Source organism: Chiloscyllium plagiosum, unplaced genomic scaffold, assembly GCF_037043375.1.
Source record: "Chiloscyllium plagiosum isolate Xiang-an unplaced genomic scaffold, Cpla_swu_hap1 HiC_scaffold_44, whole genome shotgun sequence".
Taxonomy (NCBI): Eukaryota; Metazoa; Chordata; class Chondrichthyes; order Orectolobiformes; family Hemiscylliidae; genus Chiloscyllium; species Chiloscyllium plagiosum.
This window is the reverse complement of record NW_028270182.1, coordinates 7081591-7108130: the sequence shown is the minus strand read 5'-3', so window position 1 is coordinate 7108130 and position 26540 is coordinate 7081591. Positions and strand designations below refer to the sequence as shown.

Genomic DNA, 26540 nt, shown 5'->3' with positions numbered 1-26540 from the left:
AGCACCACACCACCTCCAACCCCGAGGCGAGAGAAGGCTTGGCAAAGGACTGCGGATTTTTCAACAAACATTACTCAAGGTTTTGCAGCACAGGCTCCAATCAGCCCACTCCCGGCTCTCTCAGACTGGGGGGGCAGCAGAGGCTCATAGAGATGTACAGCACGGAAACAGACCCTTCGGTCCAACCCGACCAGGTAACCCAACCCAATCTAGTCCCAGCTGCCAGCAGAGTGCAAACACGTACGGGCACAGACATAGAGGAAGAAAGAAGTACAAATGGAAATTCCTGCCACCGAGAGCTGCAGAAGTTTGTTTGATCGAAATTCTGCTTCCGTCGTTTCTGGGGGAATTGGTGAACTCCCTGAGACCCTCATAGATCATTCCTAATACCTTTAACAGCTGGGCAGGGTGCAGCAGAAGGGCAGGGATATACTCTCGGCCGAGACCTCGCTGTGCAAACCTCTCCCAAGTTTGCATCTCTTAACTGGCCCTGTGGCGATGTGGTGTTTTTAAAAAGGTTATTTTGTCCTGTTTTTTTTTCTTAAAACAGAGGCACCGAGCTGTCTACTTGGAAAGCCAGGAAACAGCTTGTGAGGCCTTGGTTTTTTTTAATTTTCAAAAAAGTTGGAACAGTAGAAGCAGCCTGGCTGGGTGTGGCCAGCTCTCACAAACCAGGAGTTTGAGTTCTATTTTCTAATGTTTAGATTTTAGCTTTAGAGCAGTTGCTCCTATGGGTCTGAAATAATGGAACCTATTTTTCCCCCGTCTCTCAATTCGAGCTAGAAGCTGGGGGGCTTGGTCCCTGGGCGGGTGCCTTTATTGGGAGGACAAAATCTGTTTTCTGAATCTGCTTTTTTTTTAAACCAAGGGGTGTGTTTATGAGATGTTCCGATATTGGAACAGCTTTTTTGTTTAAGCATTAGATTTAGAATCCCTACAGTGTGGAAACAGGCCCTTCGGCCCGACAAGTCCACACCGAGCCTCCGAAGAGTAACCCACCCAGACCCATTTCCCTAACCTACATTTACCCCTGACTAATCCACCCTAACCCGAACACCCCTGGACACTATGGGACAATTTAGCACGGCCAATCCACCCTAACCTGCACATCCCTGGGCACTATGGGACAATTTAGCACGGCCAATCCACCCTAACCTGCACATCTTTGGACTGTGGGAGGAAACTGCAGCACCCGGAGGAAACCCACGCAGACACGGGGAGAATGTGCAAACTCCACCCAGCCAGTCACCCGAGGGTGGGATCGAACCCGGGTCCCTGGCGCTATGAGTCACCGTGCCACCCTTGAATTAATTAGCAACAGGCATCTGCTATTCGGTTAAGTTTTCCAATAGAGTTAACTTCTTGTATTTTAACCACAGCATTTGAATAAATTGTGTTTTGTTTAACATCGAGTAATTTGACCAGTCAGATTGCATCTGGGACACAGCACTGCCTTTAATATAAGCAGTAGGTCCGACTCCAGGCTCCCTCCTTCAGATATTTTGAGGGGATGAGATCTGGTCTAGAACAGACCATGGTCACTGTCAAGGCTAGCTGAAATGTTGGTCATTGTTAATATACACGGCCTGCATTGAAGGGTCAAATCCAAAATCCCGACCCGTCAAAACGCTATCCTGTCACCGGGATCTACTTCCTGCAGTCACCCGCAATGTTACATGGGCTGGAACTGACTACTCGAGCCTTTCCAGGTGAAGGTAATAGCTGCAGAGCTTAGCTAAATCTGTTAAGGACGTCAGGTTAATGACCATCACATTCTCCTGGTGCTGCTCAGGTTAAAACACGTCCAGGTATGGTTTTATGTTGCGACTGATTCTGGTAGCAGTGTGCAGCTGTATTCATTATCCACCAGATCGGTGTCGTGGGGAGAGTAAAGAATTCTCAAACTGATCAGGGGTCGGGTATTTGCTTGGCTGGTGCTTGTCATAGAGATGTACAAACTCTTCGGTCCAACTCGTTCACACCGACCAGATATCTGAAATTAAGCTAGGCCCATTTACCAGCACTTGGCCCATCTATTGAGCCGCTCTTGCAGAGAGCAGTGGGCTAGCACACACAGGATGGATGAATGGTTTCCGCTGAGGGTATTCTACTGATCTTTTTGTAATGCAGAGAGAGTCAGCCTCCCCCCACTGGAGCCAATGAGATAGGGAGCCTCAAGCCATTTGGTGTGATAGGTACGCAGTCATAGAATCACAGAATCCCGACAGGCCCTTTGGCCCAACAAGTCCTGGCTAACCCTCCAAACAGTAACCCACTGTGGGAAAAGATCTGCCACCCTGCCTACCCATAGTATGCCCACATAGAACATAAGAAAGCAAACTTGGCCAAACTATACCAGAAACACCCAGAATGCCTCACTATTGGCCAAACAGGCTGACAAGTGAAACCAGACAGCACTTGCAGACAAGGAAATATAGTTCCCAAAACACTAACGATAAGCTTCCTGGACCCAGATCAACACAGCTGTCCCAAAGTCCCGAGAACAGTCTCATAACCCAGCAATACCAAAGCCACACAAAGAACAGGTCAGACAGAGGGGCACCACCAAAGACCTCACTCCTAGGACAGGACAATAGAAACACCTCACTGGTTCAAAAGAGATATTCTCACCGACCTACAAAAGAGAATGGGAATCTCCTGATTCCATTGATACTGTTGGGATGCATCGAGAATCAGGACATTGTTCCGATAACTGGTTTCCAATTGTCACCATTGTAACTGGATTACTCCATTTCAAATACATTGCATCTTTCCCCATTTTAATTAACCTTCTTGTACAAGATTATTATAAAACCTGGCTTCTTCCTCAGCTCGAGGAAGAGAACCCTTAATCTACCTGCACAGACCGTCAGTTCTGGGTCAGCCCAGTCAATTTCTCTTCCAGCGATATTGCTTGTAATAAACAACTTGTCAATTTCACCCGATCTGGTTTGAGAGATCTCGGCTTTATTGGGCTAATTTCTCTGACATACACCCATCCAGGTGCCTTTTAAATGTTGTAATTGTACCAGCCTCCACCACTTCCTCTGGCAGCTCATTCCATACACGTACCACCCTCTGTGTGAAAAAGTTGCCCCTTAGGTCTCTTTTATATCTTTCCCCTCTCACCCTAAACCTATGCCCTCAAGTTCTGGACTCCCCGACCCCAGGGAAGAGACTTTGTTTATTTACCCTATCCATGCCCCTCATGATTTTATAAACCTCTATAAGGTCACCCCTCAGCGTCCGACACTCCAGGGAAAACAGCCCCAGCCTATTCAGCCTCTCCCTGTAGCTCAAACCCTCCAACCCTGGCAACATCCTTGTAAATCTTTTCTGAACCCTTTCAAGTTCAATAATGTCTGGTTGCAGGCTCTGGAGCAGGGCAACTGAGGGTCAGTGAATCTAGGTCTGTGCCACTGTAGCTGACTCAGTCAGCTTCCTTTCTCAAACCTGGAGTCCAGGGTCCAGTCACAGTCACCACTCTTCAGGACAGAAGGGATTGACCAGAAAATGTTCCAGGGATGAGCTGCAAAAGCTTGGGCCGTCCTCCGAATGAGGAAGAGTTTCTGATTGAGACGCACAAGGTTCTGACAGGATTTGGAGAATCCCCTCTCACCCTAAACCTATGCCCCTCTAGTTCTGGACTCCCCCACCCCAGGGAAAAGACCTTCTCTATTTATCTAATGGGACTAGATGAGGTGGGGATATCTGGATGGATGAGTGGGACTGAAGGGTCTGTTTCTGAGCTGTATATCTTGGTGACTCCACGACTCATTAACCAGAGGCTCTTTACAGCTTTGGCTGCCATTACCTTCAACGGGAATTTCACAAATAATCAACTGTGGGGGGACGGATCACCCACAGGAGACAGACAGCCCGACAAAGACTGAAGCTCAGCATTGTTGGCGGGGGGGTGGGAGGGGCATCGTGCCAGCTGAGATCCCTTTGCCTGGGCATCCGTTCACTGCCAATGACATGAGGTTCGGGGGGGGGGGGGGGGGGGGGAAGAGTTGGGGCACCGGAGCAATGCGTAACAGCAGAAAGGTGGGAGGAGTTTCTACCAGCACGGGAGACAGAATTGGAGCCCCGGGGTTGGGGGAAGGGGATGCTGGCTGGAATTGCCACCCAAGCATTCAGTCGGGGGACCGGGGGAGAGGTTGGACTTCGATATTTCTGCGGCACCCTACCCCTCTCCTGTACGAAATGACTTTGGACACCACCTGGGGGGTGGGGGGGGGTGGTTTCACCCAACATGAGACGCGCGCTCACTACGGACCGAAAGCAAGGGGACTTAGGGGCTTCCCAGGCCGACGTGACGCGGGAAGGGCGACGGCCATTAAACAAAAACCAGCCCGGGGCTTCTCCCCAGGGAGGGGTGAGCAGCGGGATGCTTTGCGCTGTGCCCCTAGCTTCGCTGGAGGAGACGGCACCAGCCTTTCCCTCCTCACTCCCCGTCACGGTTCCCCACTCCCCCCCCCCCCACCTCCCCATTCCCTACTTGACGGGCTCCACCACCAGCACCTTGCACTCTCGCTTGGCGATCTTGTCGACAGACAGCACGGCCTTTTCCGAAGGGAGGTAGAGTGGGCGGCCGATGGGGGAGCCCACGGGTGGAGTGATCGCTCGACGCTCCATCACGCTCCCGGTCCTGGGGGGGGTGGAAGCAGAGAGAGACCTGGTCACTGAGGGCCAAGCATACAAAATAATCAGAGGGTTAGATAAGGTGGACAGTGAAAGCATTTCTCCTCGGATGGTGATGGCTAGCACGAGGGGACATAGCTTGAAACTGAGGGGTGATAGATACAGGACAGACGTCAGAGGTAGGTTCTTTACTCAGAGAGTAGTAGTCAGGGTGTGGAATGCCCTGCCTGCAACAGTAACAGACTCACCAACTTTAAGGGGATTTAAATGGCTGTTGGATGGGCATATGGACAAGAATGGAATAGTGTAGATTAGATCAGCTTCAGATTGGCTTAACAGGTCAGTGCAACATCGAGGGACGAAGGGCCTGTACTGCGCCGGAATGTTCGATGTTAATAGCAGACAGCCCGAGATGGGGGGAGAGCAACAATACCTGGGAAGGTGACGTTCGCAATGGACGGAGGCCTGGATGGCGGACAGACTGGTGGGTGCGTGGGGAAGAGGGAATGCAGAAGGTTACTGGGAGAAACCGTCCCCGGGGGCCAAAGGATACAGAAGCAGAGGGCCCTATGTTGGTAGGGAGGCAGAGTGAGGAAGCAGCGCTAGATTTATATAAACACAGGGAAGGGTTCAGGATCTGGAGTGGACCGGAGGGCGGTGGGGGGGTGGGCAGCTCTAAAGCTCGGCTAACGGGAGGGAACCGGGTGTGAGGAAACGAGCTGGGCCGGGGGGGGGCAATAGCCTCACAACAGGTGGGCCAAAGGGTCTCTGTCATTCCTTCTTTGAAGGAGATGGAGCGCGATATCCAGCAGGGGGAGGCCGGGGAGGGTGTTTGAGATCCTGAACTTGCACAAATTGGATGAGCAGTGCTGGCATCAAACCCTGAATCCAACCGGACCTGGCGATCGGTGCTATCCTGTCCAGCTACACCACCCTGCGAGGTATCGCTCTCCCCAAACACCTCCTCATCTCCGGCCTCCTGAATCCAACATCTCCCTGGGGTGGTCTCAGACAGAGAGAAAAACACAGAGTGTGGGGCCTCAAGGCAAGCCCACCGATGGTGCAGCGATGGGAATCGGATCAGAGGGGGTTACAGAGATAGGGAGGGAGTGTAGGGGGTTACAGAGACAGGGAGGGGGTGCATGGGGTTACAGAGATAGGGAGGGGGAGTAGGGGGTTACAGAGATAGGGAGGGGGAGTAGGGGGTTACAGAGATAGGGAGGGGGAGTAGGGGGTTAAAGAGATAGGGAAGGGGTGTAGGGGGTTACAGAGATAGGGAGGGGGTGTAAGGATGGAGGGGGTTACAGAGATAGGGAGGGGGAGTAGGGGGTTAAAGAGATAGGGAAGGGGTGTAGGGGGTTACAGAGATAGGGAGGGGGTGTAAGGATGGAGGGGGTTACAGAGATAGGGAGGGGGTGTAAGGATGGAGGGGGTTACAGAGATAGGGAGGGGTGTAGGGGGTTACAGAGATAGGGAGGGGGTGCATGGGGATACAGAGATAGGGAGAGTGTGTAAGGATGGAGGGGGTTACAGAGATAGGGAGGGGTGTAGGGGGTTACAGGGATAGGGAGGGGGTGTAGGGGGTGACAGAGATAGTGAGGGGGGTATAGGAGGTTACAGGGATAGGGAGGGGTGCAGGGGCTGGAGGGGATTACAGAGGTAGGGAGGGGTGTAGGAGGGTTACAGAGATAGGGAGGAGGTGTAGGGGGTTACAGAGATAGGGAGGAGGTGTAGGGGCCGGAGGGGATTACAGAGATAGGGAGAGGGTGTAGGAGGGTTACAGAGATAGGGAGGAGGTGTAGGGGGTTACAGAGATAGGGAGGAGGTGTAGGGGGTTACAGAGATAGGGAGGTGGTGTAGGGGGTTACAGGGATAGGGAGGGGGTGCAGGGGGTTACAGAGATAGGGAGGAGGTGTAGGGGGTTACAGAGATAGGGAGGTGGTGTAGGGGGTTACAGAGATAGGGAGGTGGTGTAGGGGGTTACAGAGATAGGGAGGTGGTGTAGGGGGTTACAGAGATAGGGAGGGGATGTAGGGGGTGACATGGATAGGGAGGGGGTGACACGGATAGGGAGGATGTAGGGGGTGACACGGATAGGGAGGGGGTGACACGGATAGGGAGGGTGTAGGGGGTGACACGGATAGGGAGGGGGTGACACGGATAAGGAGGGGGTGTAGGGGGTGACACGGATAGGGAGGGGGTGTAGGGGGTGACACGGATAGGGAGGGGGTGACACGGATAAGGAGGGGGTGTAGGGGGTGACACGGATAGGGAGGGGGTGTAGGGGGTGACACGGATAGGGAGGGGGTGACACGGATAGGGAGGGGGTGACACGGATAGGGAGGGGGTGACACGGATAGGGAGGGGGTGTAGGGGGTGACACGGATAGGGAGGGGGTGACACGGATAGGGAGGGGGTGACACGGATAGGGAGGGGGTGACACGGATAGGGAGGGGGTGACACGGATAGGGAGGGGGTGACACGGATAAGGAGGGGGTGACACGGATAAGGAGGGGGTGACACGGATAAGGAGGGGGTGACACGGATAGGGAGGGGGTGTAGGGGGTGCAGAGGTTGGAGAATGAGCCCTCCCTGAGGCCCCGGGTGAACGAATCCTCCTTCCCACCCCCCCCCCCCCCAGCTCTGTTACCTGATGAGGTGGGTGCTCCGTGCTGGTTGCTGGTGGGAGAAGGACTGCGATCTGCCCAGGTTGGCCTGGTGCCGCTCCATCAGGTCCCGGACTGCGGGGCTGCTCGGGCTGTTCCTGCGGGACACCGGCCGCGCCTCAGGCGGTGGGTTGGTCACACTTGCTGTGAACTGTAACTTCAACTTCATGTGCTGGCTCAGCTGGACACGGGGAGGGGCACAGAGACAGAGGGGGGTGGGGTGGGGAGGGAGGGAACGTGAGAGACACATGGGGGAGAGTGAGAACGTCAAGGGAATAGGACAAGAGCACAAGCAGGAACAAACTTCAACATCTCACCACTGATTGGGTTTCGAAACCTCAACCACTTCATAAAGACAGTCAGAGGCAGAGAGAGGAAATACAAGGTCATTATAATTCACAGCTTGCCTGGGATTAAATCGCATCAAACACATGGGACGATCCCACTCTCGGGCGATTGTCTGGGTGGAGTTTGCACATTCTCCCCGTGTCTGTGTGGGTTTCCTCCGGGTGCTCCGGTTTCCTCCCACAATCCAAAGATGTGCAGGTTAGGGTGGATTGGCCGTGCTAAATTGTCCCATAGTGCCCAGGGATGTGCAGGTTAGGGTGGATTGGCTGTGCTAAATTGTCCCATAGTGCCCAGGGATGTGCAGGTTAGGGTGGATTGGCCGTGCTAAATTGTCCCATAGTGTCCAGGGATGTGCAGGTTAGGGTGGATTGGCCGTGCTAAATTGTCCCATAGTGCCCAGGGATGTGCAGGTTAGGGTGGATTGGCCGTGCTAAATTGTCCCATAGTGCCCAGGGATGTGCAGGTCAGGGTGGATTGGCCGTGCTAAATTGTCCCATAATGCCCAGGGATGTGCAGGTCAGGGTGGATTGGCCGTGCTAAATTGTCCCATAATGCCCAGGGATGTGTAGGTTAGGGTGGATTGGCCGTGCTAAATTGTCCCATAGTGCCCAGGGATGTGCAGGTCAGGGTGGATTGGCCGTGCTAAATTGTCCCATAATGCCCAGGGATGTGCAGGTCAGGGTGGATTGGCCGTGCTAAATTGTCCCATAGTGCCCAGGGATGTGCAGGTTAGGGTGGATTGGCCGTGCTAAATTGTCCCATAGTGCCCAGAGATGTGCAGGTTAGGGTGGATTGGCCGTGCTAAATTGTCCCATAGTACCCAGGGATGTGCAGGTTAGGGTGGATTGTCCGTGCTAAATTGTCCCATAGTGCCCAGGGATGTGCAGGTTAGGGGGGATTGGCCGTGCTAAATTGTCCCATAGTGTCCAGGGTGAGTTAGGCATGGGAGACTGTCCTTACAGACAGTGGGACGATGTGTTTTGGCCTTGTCTCCTTTACCTCGAAAAGGCCGGCGCGCAGCACCTGGAACGCGACTGTGTACGTCACTGAGCTGCCTTTCTTGCAGTAGCCCAAGTGGTTGAGGGGTGTGTGGCACACCACGGAGTTGGCGGTGGTCTCAGCAGCTCGGAGATGCTCCTCTGACAGCTTCTTTCCTGTCAAGGGAGACAGAGACAGAGACGGAGAGAGAGGATGACTCTGAACACAAAGGGCTGAGGGAAGTGAACAGCAGCTCCCAGTCTCTCAGCCACGACGCAAGTTTACCACATTTCAAACCCACCACAACAACATATACCACAGGAGGAAAGGCTGGGCGTGTCGCTGCTGATTGGACGTGGCATTACCACAGCATTTCTCTCCCTCTTCACCAACTGCCAGGCTCTGCCTTCATCCACAGGTGGTAAACAAACGCAGCGATATTATCGCACAAGCTTGGCCACTCCGGCTTCACTACAACCAGTGTGCTGCCCGAAAGGTCACAGGACTGGTGCAGTCAGTAGCCATTCGGCCCATCATTGCCGAGCTGGTTCCCCAGTAACTGTCTCGCCTTCTCCTAGGACGGACTTCCCTTTGAGGTAGCTGCCGGGCTCTCTTTGGGAAACCTTAATGGAACCTGCCTCCACCACACCCTCTGAAGAGCGTTCCAGAGCCCATGTAGTTTCCCCTTCTTTACTGGTTTATTTTCAAAGAGCACAAAACTATTAGGAGCAGGAGTGGGCCATTCAGCCCCTTGAACCTTCTGCACCGTTCAACATGCTCTATATTAGCCTCAACTCCACAACCCATTAATCATCAATAATTTAGCTCCTTATATTTCCTCCGTGCGCTTCGGTTTTTAACTTCCAGACAGCGGCACATCCGTTTCTGCAACAGGATTTGTTTCCTTTCTTCTGTCCCTGTCCCTTGGAGCCCGGGAGGGTGAACCCTTTCATTGTTCAATCTCTCCCATCTTTCACCTCTCCTTCCTGTTTGATCCTCACTCAGTTGTTCGAATCCGACGGCATCTCAACACCTTTGGGCTGGCACGGTGACTCAGTGGTTAGCACTGCTGCCTCACAGCGCCAGGGACCCTGGTTCAATCCCACCCTCGGGGCGACTGTCTGTGTGGAGTTTGCACATTCTCCCCGTGACTGCGTGGATTTCCTCTGGGTGCTCCAGTTTCCTCCCACAGTCCAAAGATGTGTAGGTTAGGGTGGACTGGCCGTGCTAAATTGTCCCATAGTGCCCAGGGATGTGCAGGTTAGGGTGGATTGGCCGTGCTAAATTGCCCCATAGTGCCCAGGGATGTGCAGGTTAGGGTGGATTGGCCGTGCTAAATTGTCCCATAGTGTCCAGGGATGTGCAGGTTAGGGTGGATTGGCCGTGCTAAATTGTCCCATAGTGCCCAGGGATGTGCAGGTTAGGGTGGATTGGCCGTGCTAAATTGTCCCATAGTGTCCAGGGATGTGTAGGTTAGGGTGGATTGGCCATGCTAAATTGTCCCATAGTGCCCAGGGATATGCAGGTTAGGGTGGATTGGCCGTGCTAAATTGTCCCATAGTGTCCAGGGATGTGTAGGTTAGTGTGGATTGGCCGTGCTAAATTGTCCCATAGTGTCCAGGGATGTGCAGGTTAGGGTGGATTGGCCGTGCTAAATTGTCCCATAGTGTCCAGGGATGTGTAGGTTAGGGTGGATTGGCCGTGCTAAATTGTCCCATAGTGCCCAGGGATGTGTAGGTTAGGGTGGATTGGCCGTGCTAAATTGTCCCATAGTGCCCAGGAATGTGCAGGTTAGGGTGGATTGGCCGTGCTAAATTGTCCCATAGTGCCCAGGGATGTGCAGGTTAGGGTGGATTGGCCGTGCTAAATTGTCCCATAGTGCCCAGGGATGTGCAGGTTAGGTCAGGGGTAAATGTAGAGTAATAGGGTTGGGGAATGGGTCTGGGTGTGATACTCTTCAGAAGTTCAGTGCAGACCTGTTGGGCTGAAGGGTCTCTTTCCATGCTGTCGGGATTCTATGAATCCATGTCCCAGTCACAGGCCTGAAACCTTAACCCCATTTCTCCTTCCCTCTGCAGGTTAGGGTGGATTGGTCATGCTAAATTGCCCATAGTGTTAGGTGCGTTAGTCGGGGGTGTGGGGGGTGTGGGTCACTCTTCGGAGGGTCGGTGTGGACTGGTTCGGCCGGAGGGCCTGTTTCCACACTGTAGGGAATCTAATCTAATCTCGGCTCAGGCTACATCGGAAGCATTGCTGCTGTCTGCTCACGTTCCATTTCTCCCCTGATCGCCGGGAGAGTGGGATGCCGGATTCGGAGCGTCCGAGGGGCTGGCACAAGGTACACAGAGCGTCCCACCCTGGCACTCACCAGCCTGTGAGCTGAGGGCACTCTCTGGAGTCCACACCAGCCGCACGGCCAGGAAGTCTTGCAGGTTGTTCAGGAGTGTGTACTTGACCGTGAAGCGCTTGTACAGGGAGACGGGAGACTCACACGAAGCCATCATCACAAACTTGGGGCGGTTCAGCTGAATGTTCGGTAGCCTGAAGTGGGGGAAGGAGAAAGGGCATCACATGGAGGGAGGGAGGGAGAGAGAGAGAGAGACGCTCCCGAACCGCTGCAAATTATTTCAGCTTTGTACCACCCCAAACCGAGCCGACCGTACTCAAAAAGAGAACGGGTTTACACGCAAATCAGGAGGCGGCCATTCGGCCCCTCTAGTCTCCTTCACTGTTCAATCAGGTCACAGTTAATCTGACTGCAACCTCAAATCCACAGCCCTGGGAACATTTCAGCACTCCACGCTGAGCAGGAATCCGACGGACTGCAGCCTTTAAAACAAACAATTCCTCCACCTTCTCAGGAATTGGCTCCCAATGCTCTCATCCCTCAAGTTCTGAGCGAGGGTCCCTCGACCCGAAACCTCAACTCTGATTTCTCTCCAGACCCTGCTGAGATTTTCCAGCCATTCCTGCTTTTGTCATTGCTTTACAGTATCAGCAGTTCTTTCGGATTTTAGAAACAAAATTCTCGTCTTTGTTTTAAACGGGTGACACCCGATATTTAAGCAGTGACCCTTCGTGTAATTATGCAGCAAGGACGTCAAAGATTAAGGGAACATCTAATGACTGGCTTTAAGGTAATTAAAGGACTCGACAGAGTATACAGAGGAAATGTATTTCCTTTGGTGCAGAAAGGGCTCAGCATATTTACTTTACTCAGATATGGGTGGCTGGGTCAGTCCTTAATTGCCCCCTTGAGAAGGTGGGTGTAAGCTGCCTTCTTGACCCACTGCAGTCCACCTTAGGGAGGGAGCTCCAGGAGTCTACTAACCCAGCGACAGCGAAGGAACAGCGATACATTTCCGAGTCAGGATGGTGAGTGGCTCAGAGGGGAACTTGCAGCGGGGTGGCATTTCCGTGTATCTGCTGCCCTTGTCCTTCCAGAGGGTGGAGGTCGTGGCTTTGGAAGGTGCTGCCTGAGGATCTTGGGTGAATTCCTGCAGTGCATCTTGTAGATGGTACTCACCGCTGCTACTGAGCGTCGGGAGGTGAGTTACTCGCTGCAGGATTCTGACCTTCTCTTGGAGCCACACAAAGTGAGGGAGAAATCTGGAAAGCTTGCCCTTTCAAAAAAGGGTGTGTCAAAAGCCTTGTATGGGAGTGGGCATTGATTATATATTTCACATGTGGGTTTCACATTATTTTGTTTGGGGGAGGAGGGGTGTTGTTATGGAATGGAAGCATGTAGATCTCAAGACAGTTGGAATATAATAGCAGCGATGTGCTTCCGAGACTTTATGAAGCTCTGGTTAGGCCCCATTTAGAATACGGTGTCCAGTTTTGGGCCCCACACCTCAGGAAGGACATCCTGGCACTGGAGTGTGTCCAGTGGAGATTCACACGGATGATCCCTGGAATGGTAGGCCTAACATACAAGGAACGGCTGATGATCCTGGGATTGTATTCATTAGAGTTTAGAAGGTTGAGGGGAGATCTAAAAGAAACTTACAAGATAATGCGTGGCTTAGGAAGGATGGACGCTGGGAGATTGTTTCTGTCAGGGCGGGGATACTAGGACCTGTGGGCACAGCCTTCGAATTAGAGGAGGTCAATTTAGAACGGAAATGAGGGAGATATTTCTTCAGCCAGAGAGTGGTGGGCCTGTGGAATTCATTGCCATAGAGAACAGTGGAGGAGGTTAAATGTCTTCAAGGCAGAGATTTATAATTCCTTGCAAGATTAAGACTTTAAGGGTGATGGGGAGAGTGCGGCTAAGTGGCGTTGAAATGCCCATCAGCCATGATTAAACGCCGGAGTGGACTCGATGGGCCGAATGGCCTCACTTCCTCTCCTATTTCTTACAGTCTTATAGATGGAGCTAAGCTTCCTGAACGCCCTGCAGTGCTTCACAATCAGTTAATGCCTTTGGAATGCTCCACGAGTAAAAACACGGGGTGCCCAGCACATATTCAATGGGCCGCGACTTGCCTGTTGGGCCACCAAGCTAAATACTGGGGTAGACAGTACTCTGCTTCCCCTGCTGCTGTCACTCCCTGGGCAGTGTTGCTGAACAAAGACCTTGGAGCGCAGGTTCATAGCTCCTTGAAAGTGGACTCACAGGATAGTGAAGCCAGTGTTTGGTACATTCTCCTTTATTGGTCAGCACATTGAGTACAGGAGTTGGGAGGTCATGTTGGGGCTGTACAGGACACTTTTGGAATACTGCTGTATCTGGTCTCCCTGCTGTGGGGAGATGTTGTGAAACTTGAAAGGGCTCAGAAAAAAACTGACAAGCATATTGTCAAGGTTGGAGGGTTTGAACTATAGGGAGAGGCTGGGGCTGTTTTCTCTGGAGCGTCGGAGGCTGAGGGGTGACCTTACTGAGGTTTATAAAATCATGAGGGGCATGGATAGGATAAATAGACAAGGTCTTTTCCTTGGGATGGGGGAGACCAGAACTAGAGGGGCATAGGTTTAGGGTGAGAGGGGAAAGATATAAAAGGGACCTGAGGGGTAACTTTTTCACACAGAGGGTGGTGTGTGTATGGAATGAGCTGCCAGAGGAAGTGGTGGAGGCTGGTACAATGACAACATTGAAAAGGTATCTAGATTAGGGTATAATCTAGTCCCATTTGCCAGCACTTGGCCCATATCCCTCTAAACCCCAAATAGGAAGGTTTTAGAGGGATATGGGCCAAGTGCTGTAAAATGGGACTAGATTAGGTTAGGATTAGTTGGGCTGAAGGGTCTGTTTCCGTGCTGTACATCTCTATGACTCTTAGCTTTTGTCTTGTTTCCCCCATCCAAACACAATACCAACCACAGCTGCAAATCTGTGATCAACCTCAGGGTGGTGCACTTTAACCATGTCATAGCACCAAAGCTCCTCTGCATAGAACAAGCGAAAAGTCTTAACTAAAACCAGGAACTGGGGATGCTGAAGATCTGAAGCAAGAGCAGAAGGCGCTCTGCAAACCCATCTGCGGAGAGAGAAAGCAGAGTTCAGGTTTCAGGTCCACTCACCTTTTTTTTTTCACAACACTCCAGTTCTGGCAGAGGGTCGCTGGAATCGAAGCGTTGCCCGCGCTCTCTCCATGGAAGCTGCTGAGTTTCTCCAGCGACTCCTGCTTGTTGTTGTTGAGGTGGAGGTCACTGTTGTGGACCAGTCCTGCAAACACTGCGGCTGTTGGAGCAGCTCAGAAGTTGGGAATAGCAGCAGCGAGTAACTCCCCTCCTGACTCCCCCACCCCGAAGCCTGTCCCATCATCAACAAGGCACAGGTCAGGAGGGTGAGGGAATACTCCCCACTTGCCCCTGGATGGGGGCAGCTCCAACAACACTCAAGAAGCTCGACACCATCCTGAATAAAGCAGCCCCCCCGCTTGACTGGCACCACATCCCCTCCCTCCCCCACCGACACTGAATAACAGCAGTGTGTACCAGATACCCTGCAGCAATTCACCAAAGATCCATCCAAACCCACGATTGCTTCCATCTAGAAGGACAAGGGGCAGCAGATACATGGGAACACCATCCCTTGCAAGCTCCCCGCCAAGCCACTCACCATCCTGACTTGGAAATATATTGGCCGTTCGCTCAGTGTGGCTGGGTCAGAATCCTGGAGCTCCCTCCCTCCCTCACGGAGCTGAGTGGCTGTCCCTACACCACACGGGGCTGCGGCGGCTCAAGAAGGCAGCTCATTCCCCCCATCTTCTAAAGGGGCAACTAGGGACGGGGCAATAAACTGTTAGCCTTGCCAACGATGCCCCACCACTGACTGAGGAAATGTCCTTTCCGCATTTTTTAAATTAAACCCTATGGCAGGGAGGGGACAGGACGGGCAGGATTTCCCAAGCCTTTCTGACAGGACCATGATCCACTGCAGTGTGCAGCCACTGACCACATAACCAGAGAGGAAATTAAGCTGCGTGCCCTTTATTGCAAGGGGATTGCAGTCCAGAGATAGAGGGCTGCCTGAGATGAGATCACAGAACATTACAGCGCCCCTGATGTTTGCATCAATCTGTGAAACCCATCTAACCTACACTGTTCCGTTCTCGTTCATATGCCTATCTAAAGATTATTTAAATGCCCTTAAAGTTGGCGAGTCTACTACTGTTGCAGGCAGTGCGTTCCATGCCCCGACTACTCTGAGTAAAGAAACTACCTCTGACAGCTGCCCTGTATATCACCCCTCCGGGTTCAAAATGGAACACTGTGTGCAGCTGTGCGACCCAGGAAGGGGAAATGACACAGCACTAAGGTTCACTAGATCGGTTCCTCCTGAGAGGATGCTGTGTCTTTAAGAGGTTATTTTGTTCTTGGTTTTCTTTTCCCGAAGAGATGGTTGTAAGGCACAGGTGTTTGAGCTCTCTCTGAGAAAGTAAACAGCTTGAGGTTTTTTTTGCTCCCCCCCAAGTTGGAACAATAGAAGCAGCCTGGCTGGGTGTGGCCAGCTCTCTGACCAGCCATTCTAGCTTTATTGCAGTTTTTAGGTTTAACTTTGAGCAGAAGCCTTTGGAGTCTCATCAGAGTTGGAAGCTTCAGTGAATGTCTCCTGGCTGATACCCTCTTTGAACTTTCTCAGGATGAATTCCTCCTGGATTGGAGAACTGCATGTGAGAATCTGTGTCTGAATTTTCTTTGCCAAGGGGTTTATGGGATGTTACTGCATTGGAACAGTTAATTAGTAATAGGTATTGTTTCTATTACTCTATTAAGTTCTCCTATAGAGTTCACTTATTCTAAATTCCTCTGTATTTGGTAGTACGTTAGCGACAGAGTTTCAATAAATTGTTTTGATTAACGGCAAGTAGTTTGACCAGTCACACTGCATGAGATATATCTGTCTTTGAAAATAACAACAGGTTATGGTCTAGGCTATTTTATAAGATGTTATTGAGGGGCTCTGGTCTGGTCCATAACACCGGGATGTTGGGGGAGCGGAGTAATTTGGTGATATCACTGAAAGATGTAAAGGGGTTTGACAGGGTCAACAACACAGAGATTGTTTCCACTTGTCGGGCAACCTAAAATCCATGCCCCAACCTCAGGATAAAAGTTCTGAACATTGAGGACTGGGATGGAGAGAAATATTGTCACTCAGAGGGAGGCAAACCTTTGGAATTCTCTCCCTCAGGAGGCTGCGGGCACTCCATCGCCGCATATATTTAAGGACTTCGGGTCTCTCCGGGAATCCAGGGACGAGCAGAGTGTCGATTCACCAGCCCTCGTATTGGACAGTGGAACAGTATCAATGGGCCAAATGATCTACTCCTATTCCTATCTCCTGCTTATATTTAAAATGTTGACAATATATCATTAAACGTGCCTGGTGGTGCACAGGAGTCACCAAGCGAAGGAAGATTGATTGTGACAGCAGTGGGCAATACTCACCTATAATGGGTGTAGATCTTGTCGTCTAGGGGCAGGTTAGCTGTGGACCAGCACACTATCGCAGTCAGTGGCACCTCCAGACCCTAATCAGGGTTTAAAAGGGACACAGCAAAGGAATAAATTATTGCCCTTGAAGCTGACATCACAATGCGAGCCCGCATCCAGGACCCTCCGACAGCAAACCTAACGTTATTCAGCATCTACACTGTTACATACACACCCAGCCAGAGCAAAGGTCAATCAGTCTCAGACTGACCAGCCATTCTAGCAGGAGGAAGAGGCCAGCTCGTCAATCAGACCAGCTCCCCACTGAACACACACACACAAAGTCACAGTGACACCATTTCTCTCTCTATCTCACACACACGATGCAAAGAACATCAATATTAGACACTGACAGCATTTTTCCCTCTCTCACATATACACACACACAGTCACGATGCATAAAATGTCAATATTAGACACTGACATGATTTCTCTCTCTCTCTCACACACACACACACGATGCACAGAATGTCAAAATGAGGCACTGTCACCATTTCTCTCTCTCTCTCTCCCACACACACACACACACACACGCACGATGTATATAGAATGCCAAATTTTAGATACTGGCACTATTTCTCTCTCACACACACACACGATGTATATAGGATGCCAAATTTTAAATACTGGCACTATTTCTCTCACTCACACACACACACACGATGTATATAGAACGTCAATGTTAGATACTGACACCATTTTTTTTTCTCTCTCTCTCACACACACACGATGCATACAGAACGTCAATATTAGGCACTGACACCATTTCTCCCCCTCTCACACAGAGTGTGAACACCATCAGGTCATGTGATGCCCGAGCACAGCTAAAGGAACAAGTTAAAACCCACAGCCAAATGAGGATCAAACTGAAGCACAACAAACCCGCATGGTTTTTAACAGTAACTGTCCCACTTGGCGACCGAACACTCAGAGACACACTCTGAAACTGACTCCCTTAAACTCTGAACCAATGCAAATCTAACACAGATACACATTTTTTCTGAAGTGATTTAAAGCAAGGCAGGCCTGTAGACCGAGATCACAGGTAGACCGAGATCACAGATAGACTATACACCTCAGCCCACACCATACAGATTGCAGCTCACCACCCTTTCTCAGGGCAATTTAGAATGGACAGCAAACAGTGGCTTCACATCACGAGGACGCTTACTAATGGAACTGCAGAACATGTCTGAGGGACTGAGGCTTCCACCTAATCTGATGTCTCACAGCACCAAGGACCCGGGTTCGATTCCACCTGCGGGCGACTGTCTGTGTGAAGTTTGCACATTCTCCCCTTATCTGCATGGATTTCTTCCCACAGTCCAAAGATGTGCAGGTTAGGGTTGATTGGCAGTGCTACATTACCTTAGTGCCCAGGGATGTGCAGGTTAGGGTGGATTGGCCATGGGAAATTGTCCCAGAGTGCCCAGGGATGTGCAAGTTAGGGTGGATTGGCCGTGCTAAATTGTCCCATAGTGCCCAGGGATGTGCAGGTTAGGGTGAATTGGCTGTACTAAATTACCCATAGTGCCCTGGGATGTGCAGGTTAGAGTGGATTGGCCGTGCTAAATTGTCCCATAGTGTCCAGGGATGTGCAGGTTAAGGTGGATTGGCCATGCTAAATTACCCATAGTGTCCAGGGATGTGCAGGTTAGGGTGGATTGGCCGTGCTAAATTATCCCATAGTGCCCAGGGATGTGCAGGTTAGGGTGGATTGGCCGTGCTAAATTATCCCATAGTGCCCAGGGATGTGCAGGTTAGGGTGGATTGGCCGTGTTAAATTATCCCAAGTGCCCAGGGATGTACAGGTTAGGGTGGATTGGCCATGCTAAATTGTCCCATAGTGTCCAGGGATGTGCAGGTTAGGGTGGATTGGCCGTGCTAAATTGTCCCATAGTGCCCAGGGATGTACAGGTTAGGGTGGATTGGCCATGCTAAATTGTCCCATAGTGTCCAGGGATGTGCAGGTTAAGGTGGATTGGCCATGCTAAATTACCCATAGTGTCCAGGGATGTGCAGGTTAGGGTGGATTGGCCGTGCTAAATTATCCCATAGTGCCCAGGGATGTGCAGGTTAGGGTGGATTGGCCGTGCTAAATTATCCCATAGTGTCCAGGGATGTGCAGGTTAGGGTGGATTGGCCGTGCTAAATTATCCCATAGTGCCCAGGGATGTACAGGTTAGGGCGGATTGGCCAAGGGAAACACAGGGACAGTGTTGGGGAGGTGGGTTTGCGTGAATGAGTGCGACACTCTTTTGAGGGTCGGCGCAGACCCGATGGGCCAAACAGCCCCTTTCCGCAGCATAGGAAGTCCACGATGGTCTGACAGTGGGCAGCCTACCTCCTTGGTGTCCGGCTGTGGCCTCTCGTTGACCTGGAGCTGGAAGAGGAAGGCCTGCTCCTCCAGGGCACTGAGCTTCGTCGGGAGGCGGCTGGAATTACCGCTCATCCTGCAGAAGGATGCCACGCACACGTCACCCGATTGGTGGCTGTGGGTGTCGGCAGGCGGGTAGGGAGAAAACCAACAGCAGAGAAACCATCAGCACAGAGTCCGACACGAAGTACCACCAACCGATACTTCGACAGGCAGAGTTACCCACCTCCCTCCCTCCCTCTCTCTCTCGCTCCCTCCCTCCCTCCCTCTCTCCCCAGGGCACACGATCTAACAGTGGCACGAGACCAGGCCTTAGGAGCAGCAGAGGGAGGTTCATCCAGGACGACATTGAAGGGTTAGGGTGTTAAAAAGAGGGAAGGAGAGCCGGAGAGATTTAGGAAGCTGAAGGGTCAGCTGCTGACAGGGCAGCGATTGGAATCGAGGATGGGCAAGAGGTAGAAATGCACGATTTCAGAATCTGAAAGCGGCTGCACTGTCAGATCGGGAGACAGCATACATCAGTGATGACAGAAAATGTGCAGCAGCAAACGCGTTAGGCTACAGGGCAGCTGAGCTCACTCCTCCTCCATTACAGACACGGTTCACGCCCCTCCCCCCCCCCCCCCGCCACACAGAGGGTGGTGTGTGTATGGAATGAGCTGCCAGAGGAAGTGGTGGAGGCTGGTACAATTACAGCATTTAAGAGGCATTTGGATGGGTATATGAACAGGAAGGTATTGGAGGGATATGGGCCGGGTGCTGGCAGGTGGGACTAGATTGGGTTGGAATATGTGGTCGGCATGGACGGGTTGGGCCGAAGGGCCTGTTTCTGCGCTGTACATCTCTATGACAAGCACCAGCCAAGCAAATACCTGACCCCTGATCAGTTTGAGAATTCTTCATTCACCCCATGGCACCGATTAGGTGGGCAATGAATACAGCTGCACACAGCCCCCCAGAACCAATCGAGGATGTGGGCACGGCATGGACTGGTTAGACCGAAGGGTCCGTTTCCGTGCTGTGTGACTCGATGCCTCTCTGATTTGCACGGTCCAGCCACTCAAGTGTGTACCAATTGTCAGAGGTGCCACCAACCCAGCCAGGGGTCCAACCCACCCGTTCCTCCAGCCCCTTGTAAATCCCAGGAAGAGAAAACAGACGAGGAGCAGTTCTCACCAGACATTGTCCACGAGCAGCACCGAACCATCGGGCATCATGGGCAGGTAGCTGGCGTTAAAGTTTGGCAAAATCCGGACGTCCTGAATGGAGAGTTCCTCCTGAGAGGAGGTGTTTAACACTGTCGGAGGGGGAGGAAGAGAAAGCAGCCATTTCAGCGTCGGGCTGAGACATGACAGCACTGCTGCTGCGCGGAGAGCACCCCGTCCCAGTCACTCGCGTCACAAAGGGGAGCTGCTGCAGGAGGCCATTCGGCCCCTTTACAGCCTGCTGCTCCGGTCAGCTCCACCTGGACCTCGGCGTCCCCTCGACATCCAAATATTGACCCAGACGTGACAGAGCCATGGGGGTGGAGAACCCAGAGACCCTCCGCGGGAAGAGACCAGACATCATCCAGGTCCCTAAACGGCCCAGCACTTACCCCGAGGGTGTGCGCCCCCCACACAGCCACCTGCCCAGCTCTAGACGCATCCCCCACCCCCAAACCCCAGTAAAGGGGAGCAGCCTCTCTCAGCCCTGAACCCGGAAGGATTTTTACATCTTTCTCTGAACCTGGAAGCAGTTACTTTGCGCGGAGGTCAGATCAGGGGATGGCGAGACCTCTGTTCTGACCTCAGTTGTGACAGAGCAGAGGAGGGGGAGCTGGGTACGGGTCAGGAATAAGACACAGCCTGAGCCGAATCGCCAACTGAGCGTGGCAAGTCGCTGAACTGAGCTGGAGTCGAATTAGGTGGGACCACACAATCTCTGGAGAGCAGGTTTGGGCCCGAAACCCTTTGTCAGGGCTGGGGAGGGTGAGGGGAGCCCAGCAGTAAATACAGAGGAACCTCGATTATATACATGACACAGGCGGGCAGTTTTCCATTTGGTTAATCGAATGCTGGATAACATAGTCAGCCAAGCTTCGGGACTTTGCGATCCTGTTCGGATAATCCGAAATTTGGTTAATGGAATCCCGGATAATCGAGGTTCCCCCTGTAGTGGGAGGGCAGGTGGGGTGGGAGGGCAGGTGGGGCTGAAGGAAGGGTCGGTGGGATGGTGGTGGGTGGATGAAGGGTGGGGGGGATATTGTGATTGGTCACTGGGAAGGCTGGAGAGGATAGGTGAGTAGGAAGATGGACAGGTTAGGTCAGGTCAGGTCAGGTCAGGTCAGGGAGGCAAGGGCTGGATGGAGGATGGAGGGATTTTGAAGCTGCTGAAGGCAGGGTCTCAGGCCTGGAACGCTGACGTTCCTGACCCGCGGATGCTGTCTGACCAGCTGTGTTCCTCCAGCTCCACATCTACTTACTCTGGCCAGGAGCATCTGCAGCCCTTACTGACTCCACATTGCACTACCTAGGGTTGTGTATCTGGAATTTAGGAAGGTAAGGGGGTGACTTGATCAAAGGTTTTGAAGATATTAAGGTGAACGGAATGGGTGGATGGAAATAAAAAACTAGCTGTGCAGGTTTGGAAAGGCTGTGGCTGGGGATAGATTCCAAACCTTTCAGGGGTGAGAAATCAGAAAACAAAAGGAGGGTGTGTACGGAGATAAGGAGAAATATCTCCAGCCAGAGAGTGGAATTCACTGCCACTGAAGGCTGTGGATGGCAGGTCATTGAGTATATTACAGACTGAGATAGATAGGTTCTTGAGTACCAAAGGGATCAAGGGTTACAGGGAGAAAGTGGGAGAATGGGGTTGAGAAACCTATCAGCCATGATTGAGAGGCGGAGCAGACCTGATGGGCTGAATGGCCTAGTTTCTGCTCCTGTGTCTTATGGGTAGAGGCTTGGCGATGTTTTCTGCAAATGGCACTAAATGCTGGATCTATGGTTGATGTTAAACCTGAGGCTGACAAAGATTTATTGCTATTTGTAGGGACGGGGACCAAGATGAGTACGTGGGGTTAGGTTGTGCATTGACCTGGCTCTGAACGAATGCCGAGTTAGGCTGGAGGGGACGAACTGATTCCACCGTTCTATTATTCATGCCCTCCAGCATTCCCTGGCTTCTCTGGGACTGCTGACCTCAAACTGGAAATAATTGCATGGATGATGAGATAAAGGAGGTGAACACTCGAAATACTGGACTGCCGGTCCAATGACAGCAGGACGCCTTGCAGTTAGCGACGGCTTTTGGCTTGTTTTGCGCTAACCCCTTGACCCCGCACCAAATAAGTGGCTGTTGGAGCTGCCTTTGTTCAGGTGAGAGGGGCTGAGGTAAATGACTGTGTTCATGATTGAGGTATTGTTAGGGAGTGGCTGGTTAGTAGCTGAGGAGAACAGCATAGAAGCATCGAAGGAGAAGTCAGAGGTTTCGAGTACAGGGATAGGAAGGCGTTGTTGTAGTCATACATGGCCTCAGTGAGGCCACATCTGGAATATTGTGTGCAGTTTTGATCACCTTTTCTGAGGAAGGGTGCTCATTCTCCCGAGGGAGTGCAGCGGAGGTTTCTCAAGCTGATACCAGGGATGACGGGACTGACGTATGAGGAGAGATTGACGAGGTCAGGATTGTTTTTGCTGGAGTTCAGACGAGTTGGGGGTGGGGGTGGGGGTGGGGGTGGAATCTCATAGAGACTTTTGAAATCCTAACAGATGCAGGGAGGATGTTCCCGATGGTGGGTGTGTCAGGAACCAGGGGTCACAGTCCAAGGATTCGGGGGGGGGACCATTTAGGATGGATATGAGGAGATATTTCTTCACCCAAAGAGTGGAGAGCCTGTGGAATTCATGACTGCAGGAAGGAGTTGATGCCAAAACACTGAATGCATTCAACAGGCAGCCAGATATAGCACTTGGGGCGAATGGGATCAAAGATTATGGGGAGAAAGCAGGATTAGGCGACTGAGTTGGATGATCAGCCGCGGTGGTAATAAATCGAGGAGCAAGGCCGAATGTCTTCCTCCCACTCCGAATCTTCTGTTTCTATATCGGATCTCGGTGACTGGCGGAGATGTAAAGGAGTGGGATCCTGGACGCTCTGGTCCGAATACTGAATACTCAATGTCAGATTCAGGATGTATTAAATAGAAGGACCAATTCAGTCCTCTGACCACGTTCGGAAGGTCATAGCAGAGAAACCTGGGCACAGCAAGGTGATGTTTGAAACGCTGAATGCTTCCAATGGATTTGGTCCTAGCAGTGTGGAAGATAATGTCTGTGGCACCTCGGCACTGAGACTACCCTTGGCCGGTGTTCAAGGGGATGTTCCTGCAAAGCTGGACCAACAAACCTTGCAGAGTGGACTGACGCTGTTACCTTTCAGAACAGTCAGCTGTTTCCCCGAGATGTTAAGTTGTCGACACTTCACCGTTGGAGGCGGCAGCACCGTCAGCAACGTACTCACTGCAGGCAGAGAAAACGGAGAACATGAACGGTTTCCCCACCATCCAGTATATTGACACCCCTCGCCATCTCGAAAGCTCCTGTTAGACCTACTCGACAATCTCTGCTTCAAGCTCTCAGTTTCCTGACCTCTCCTCACAGCTGAACACCCTTGTGCCTGGTAAACTTCCTCTGTTATCCTAAGGCTTCACAGCTGCCCTGAACGTGAGAGATTCAGAACTGACCCACAGCTGAGGCCCAGACACAGCATTCAGCAAAGCTTTACACAATCTCTCTTGCTGTTTCTGCTCTTTCCCTATTTGGTTATAGCTGGGGAAAACAAAGACAGGCTTCATTTTTATTTGCCTTGCTCTTGTCTGAACATGCGCAAGAATGAGAAATCTCAAAGTGAGCCATAGTTCAGCCACTTCCTTATCCTCCTGCATTGTTCGAACTCTTTGAGCACCTTTCTTCTGGGTGCAGGTTGTAAAACTGTCTCCTCTGGATGCCACTCTGTATGGCCAAGTGGGCAGGTCAACTAACAAACCACTGGAAATGTAGACACCAAGGGTAATAGAAATGTAGATGAGGGTACTGGGGCATACAGATTGAGACAGGGGTAGAGGGAGGCAAAGTAGGGTATTTTATTGTGTGCAGGTTTGGTCTCCTAGTCTGAGGAAGGACATCCTCATTGCTGAGGGAGTCCAGCGAAGGTTCACCAGCCTGATTCCCGGGATGGCGAGACTGACATTTGAGGAAAGGCCGGATCGACTGGGCTTGTACTCGCTGGAATTTAGAAGGATGAGGGGGTGTTCTCATAGAGCCATATAAAATCCAGAGGGAACGGACAGGCTAGATGCAGGAAGAACGCTCCGATGTAGGGGGATGACCTGAACTGGGGGGGGGGGGGGGGGGGGGTCACAGCCCAAGAATAAGGGATAAGGTCATTCAGGACGGAGATGGTGAAGAGTTTCTTCACTCTGAGAGAGTTGGGAACCTGTGGAATTCTCTCCCACAGGAAGCTGATGAGGTTAGTTCACGAGAAATAATCAAGAGGGAGCTGGGCAGGGCAATTACAGCTAAAGGGATGGAGGGATTACGTGAATGGGACACTGAGATTGCATGATCAGCCATGATAGTATTGAATGGTGGGGCAGGTTTGAAAGGCCTGAACTGCGCTGTAATGTTCTACGTTGTAGGTTCCTGCTCCTTTTTCTATGTTTCTACATAAAGGTGGGCATGAGTAAGGATAGGCTCATGTTCAGGGGCACGTAGGTCAATGGAAGAATATGTATAACACACCCTCCTTAATAACAGCCGAGTCTGACCGTTGATGCACTTGTGACTCGGCCTAGCTTTCCCACCCACCGTCCCCCCTCCCCCAACACTCAGACACAGACAGACACACACATACAGACGCACAGTTTCAATTCCAAGCAGAATAGCAGACACCTTTGCCAGTTCTGAGCATAGAGTTTACAATAAACTCTCCAGTTACACCCGTTATGTTTGCACTGAGCAAATCAGCACTCGCCACTCGGAACATTCAGGAAACAGGCAGCTTACACAAGGTGCTGCCTGGCAGCACCCGATTCTGCTCTGCAATCAGGATCGGGGCTCAGTACGCACTTAACCGGTCATCGGGAGCTCACAGCAGGGCAATTCAAAAGGATACAGAGCAGCACAGAAGGCCACTGACTGGGGAGACACACAGAGAGATCTCCTCCATATTAGAAACGCCAAGGTTTAGTTATACCGAGACCACAGCAACTGAATGACACTGAGGCAGAGTGTGTGTGTGTGTGAGTGTGTCTGTCTGAGTGTGTGTGTGCAGGTGAGGCTCAGGGAAGTCGGAGGAGACTGCACTTAATGTTGCCCCCCCCCCCTTACCATCTCGCCCCGCCCGCCCTCCCCTTTACCATCTCGCCCCGCCCCCTTTACCGTCTCGCCCCGCCTTCCCCCTTCACCGCCACGCCCCCGCCCTCCCCCTTTACCGCCTCGCCCCCGCCCTCCCCCTTTACCGTCTCGCCCCGCCCCCTTTACCGTCTCACCCCGCCCTCCCCATTACCGTCTCGCCTCGCCTTCCCCTTTACCGTCTCGCCCCCGCCTTCCCCCTTTACCGTCTCGCCCCGCCCCCTTTACCGTCTCACCCTGCCTTCCCCCTTTACCGTCTCGCCCCCGCCCGCCCCCCTTTACCGTCTCGCCCCGCCCGCCCTCCCTTTACCGTCTCGCCCCGCCCGCCCCCCCTTTACCGTCTCGCCCCGCCCGCCCCCCCTTTACCGTCTCACCCCGCCCGCCCCCCCTTTACCGTCTCACCCCGCCAGCCCCCCCTTTACCGTCTCGCCCCGCCCTCCCCCTTTCCGTCTCGCCCCGCCCTCCCCCTTTCCGTCTCGCCCAGTCTTCCCCCTTTACCATCTCACCCCACCCTCCCCCTTTACCGACTCACCCCGTGCCCCCTTTACCGTCTCGTCCCGCCTTTCCCCTTTATCATCTCGCCACGTCCCCCTTTACCGTCTTGTCCCTTCCCCCTTTACCGTCTTGTCCCTTCCCCCTTTACCGTCTTGCCCCGCCCTCCCTTTTATGGTATTATATGGTCGCTCCAGCTGCCGTCAGACATACCTTGAGCTTTGAAGCCGCTCTGATCTTCCCGGAAGGTTTGGGAGGGGCTCCGGTTCTGCAGGATAGTCAGGTAACCGTGCTCCCTCACCTCGGCTTTCTCCCGGTCTCTCTTCCACACCGTCACGATGATCTGCAACCGAGGAGATGCTTCAGTGAGGCTGCAGCACTTCACAGGAGTGAATGGCACAGGAGCAACATGGAGGGTGTGGGGAGAGAACCGGGAGGGGAGCAGAGAGGGGCGAGAGGTGTGTGTGTGTGTGTGGGAGACAGTGTGAAAGGGAGAGGGCAACACGGGTGGAAAGGGGAGAGAGAGGGAGAGAGGGCAACAGATGGGGGGGGGAAAGAGGAGAGTGAGGGGGGGGAGAGGAGTGGGAGAGAGGGGAAGGGGAGCGAGGGAGGGGAAGGGGAGCGAGGGAGGGGAAGGGAAGCGAGGGAGGGGAAGGGAAGCGAGGGAGGGGAAGGGAAGCGAGGGAGGGGAAGGGA

The 26540-nt window shown here is 52.5% G+C and overlaps 1 protein-coding gene across 2 annotated transcripts; it reads right to left on the bottom strand.

Moving 5' to 3' along the window:
• Positions 1-3999: 3999 nt before the first annotated feature.
• Positions 4000-26091, bottom strand: trappc14 (trafficking protein particle complex subunit 14). 2 transcript variants are annotated; one of them, XM_087982765.1, is made up of 8 exons: positions 26058-26091; positions 23373-23459; positions 18922-19069; positions 16533-16615; positions 11005-11177; positions 8658-8812; positions 7295-7491; positions 4000-4651 (listed from the first exon to the last, which is right to left on the bottom strand). In XM_087982765.1, the coding sequence occupies exons 3-8, from the start codon at positions 19027-19029 to the stop codon at positions 4498-4500; spliced, it is 870 nt and encodes a 289-aa protein (XP_087838891.1). In that variant the 5' UTR covers positions 19030-19069; positions 23373-23459; positions 26058-26091; the 3' UTR covers positions 4000-4497. The 2 variants fall into 2 exon arrangements, with proteins under 2 accessions (XP_087838891.1, XP_087838890.1); XM_087982764.1 differs by lacking the exon at positions 26058-26091 and adding an exon at positions 20131-20251 and having other exon boundaries at positions 23373-23453.
• Between the last annotated feature and the right edge of the window lie 449 nt (positions 26092-26540).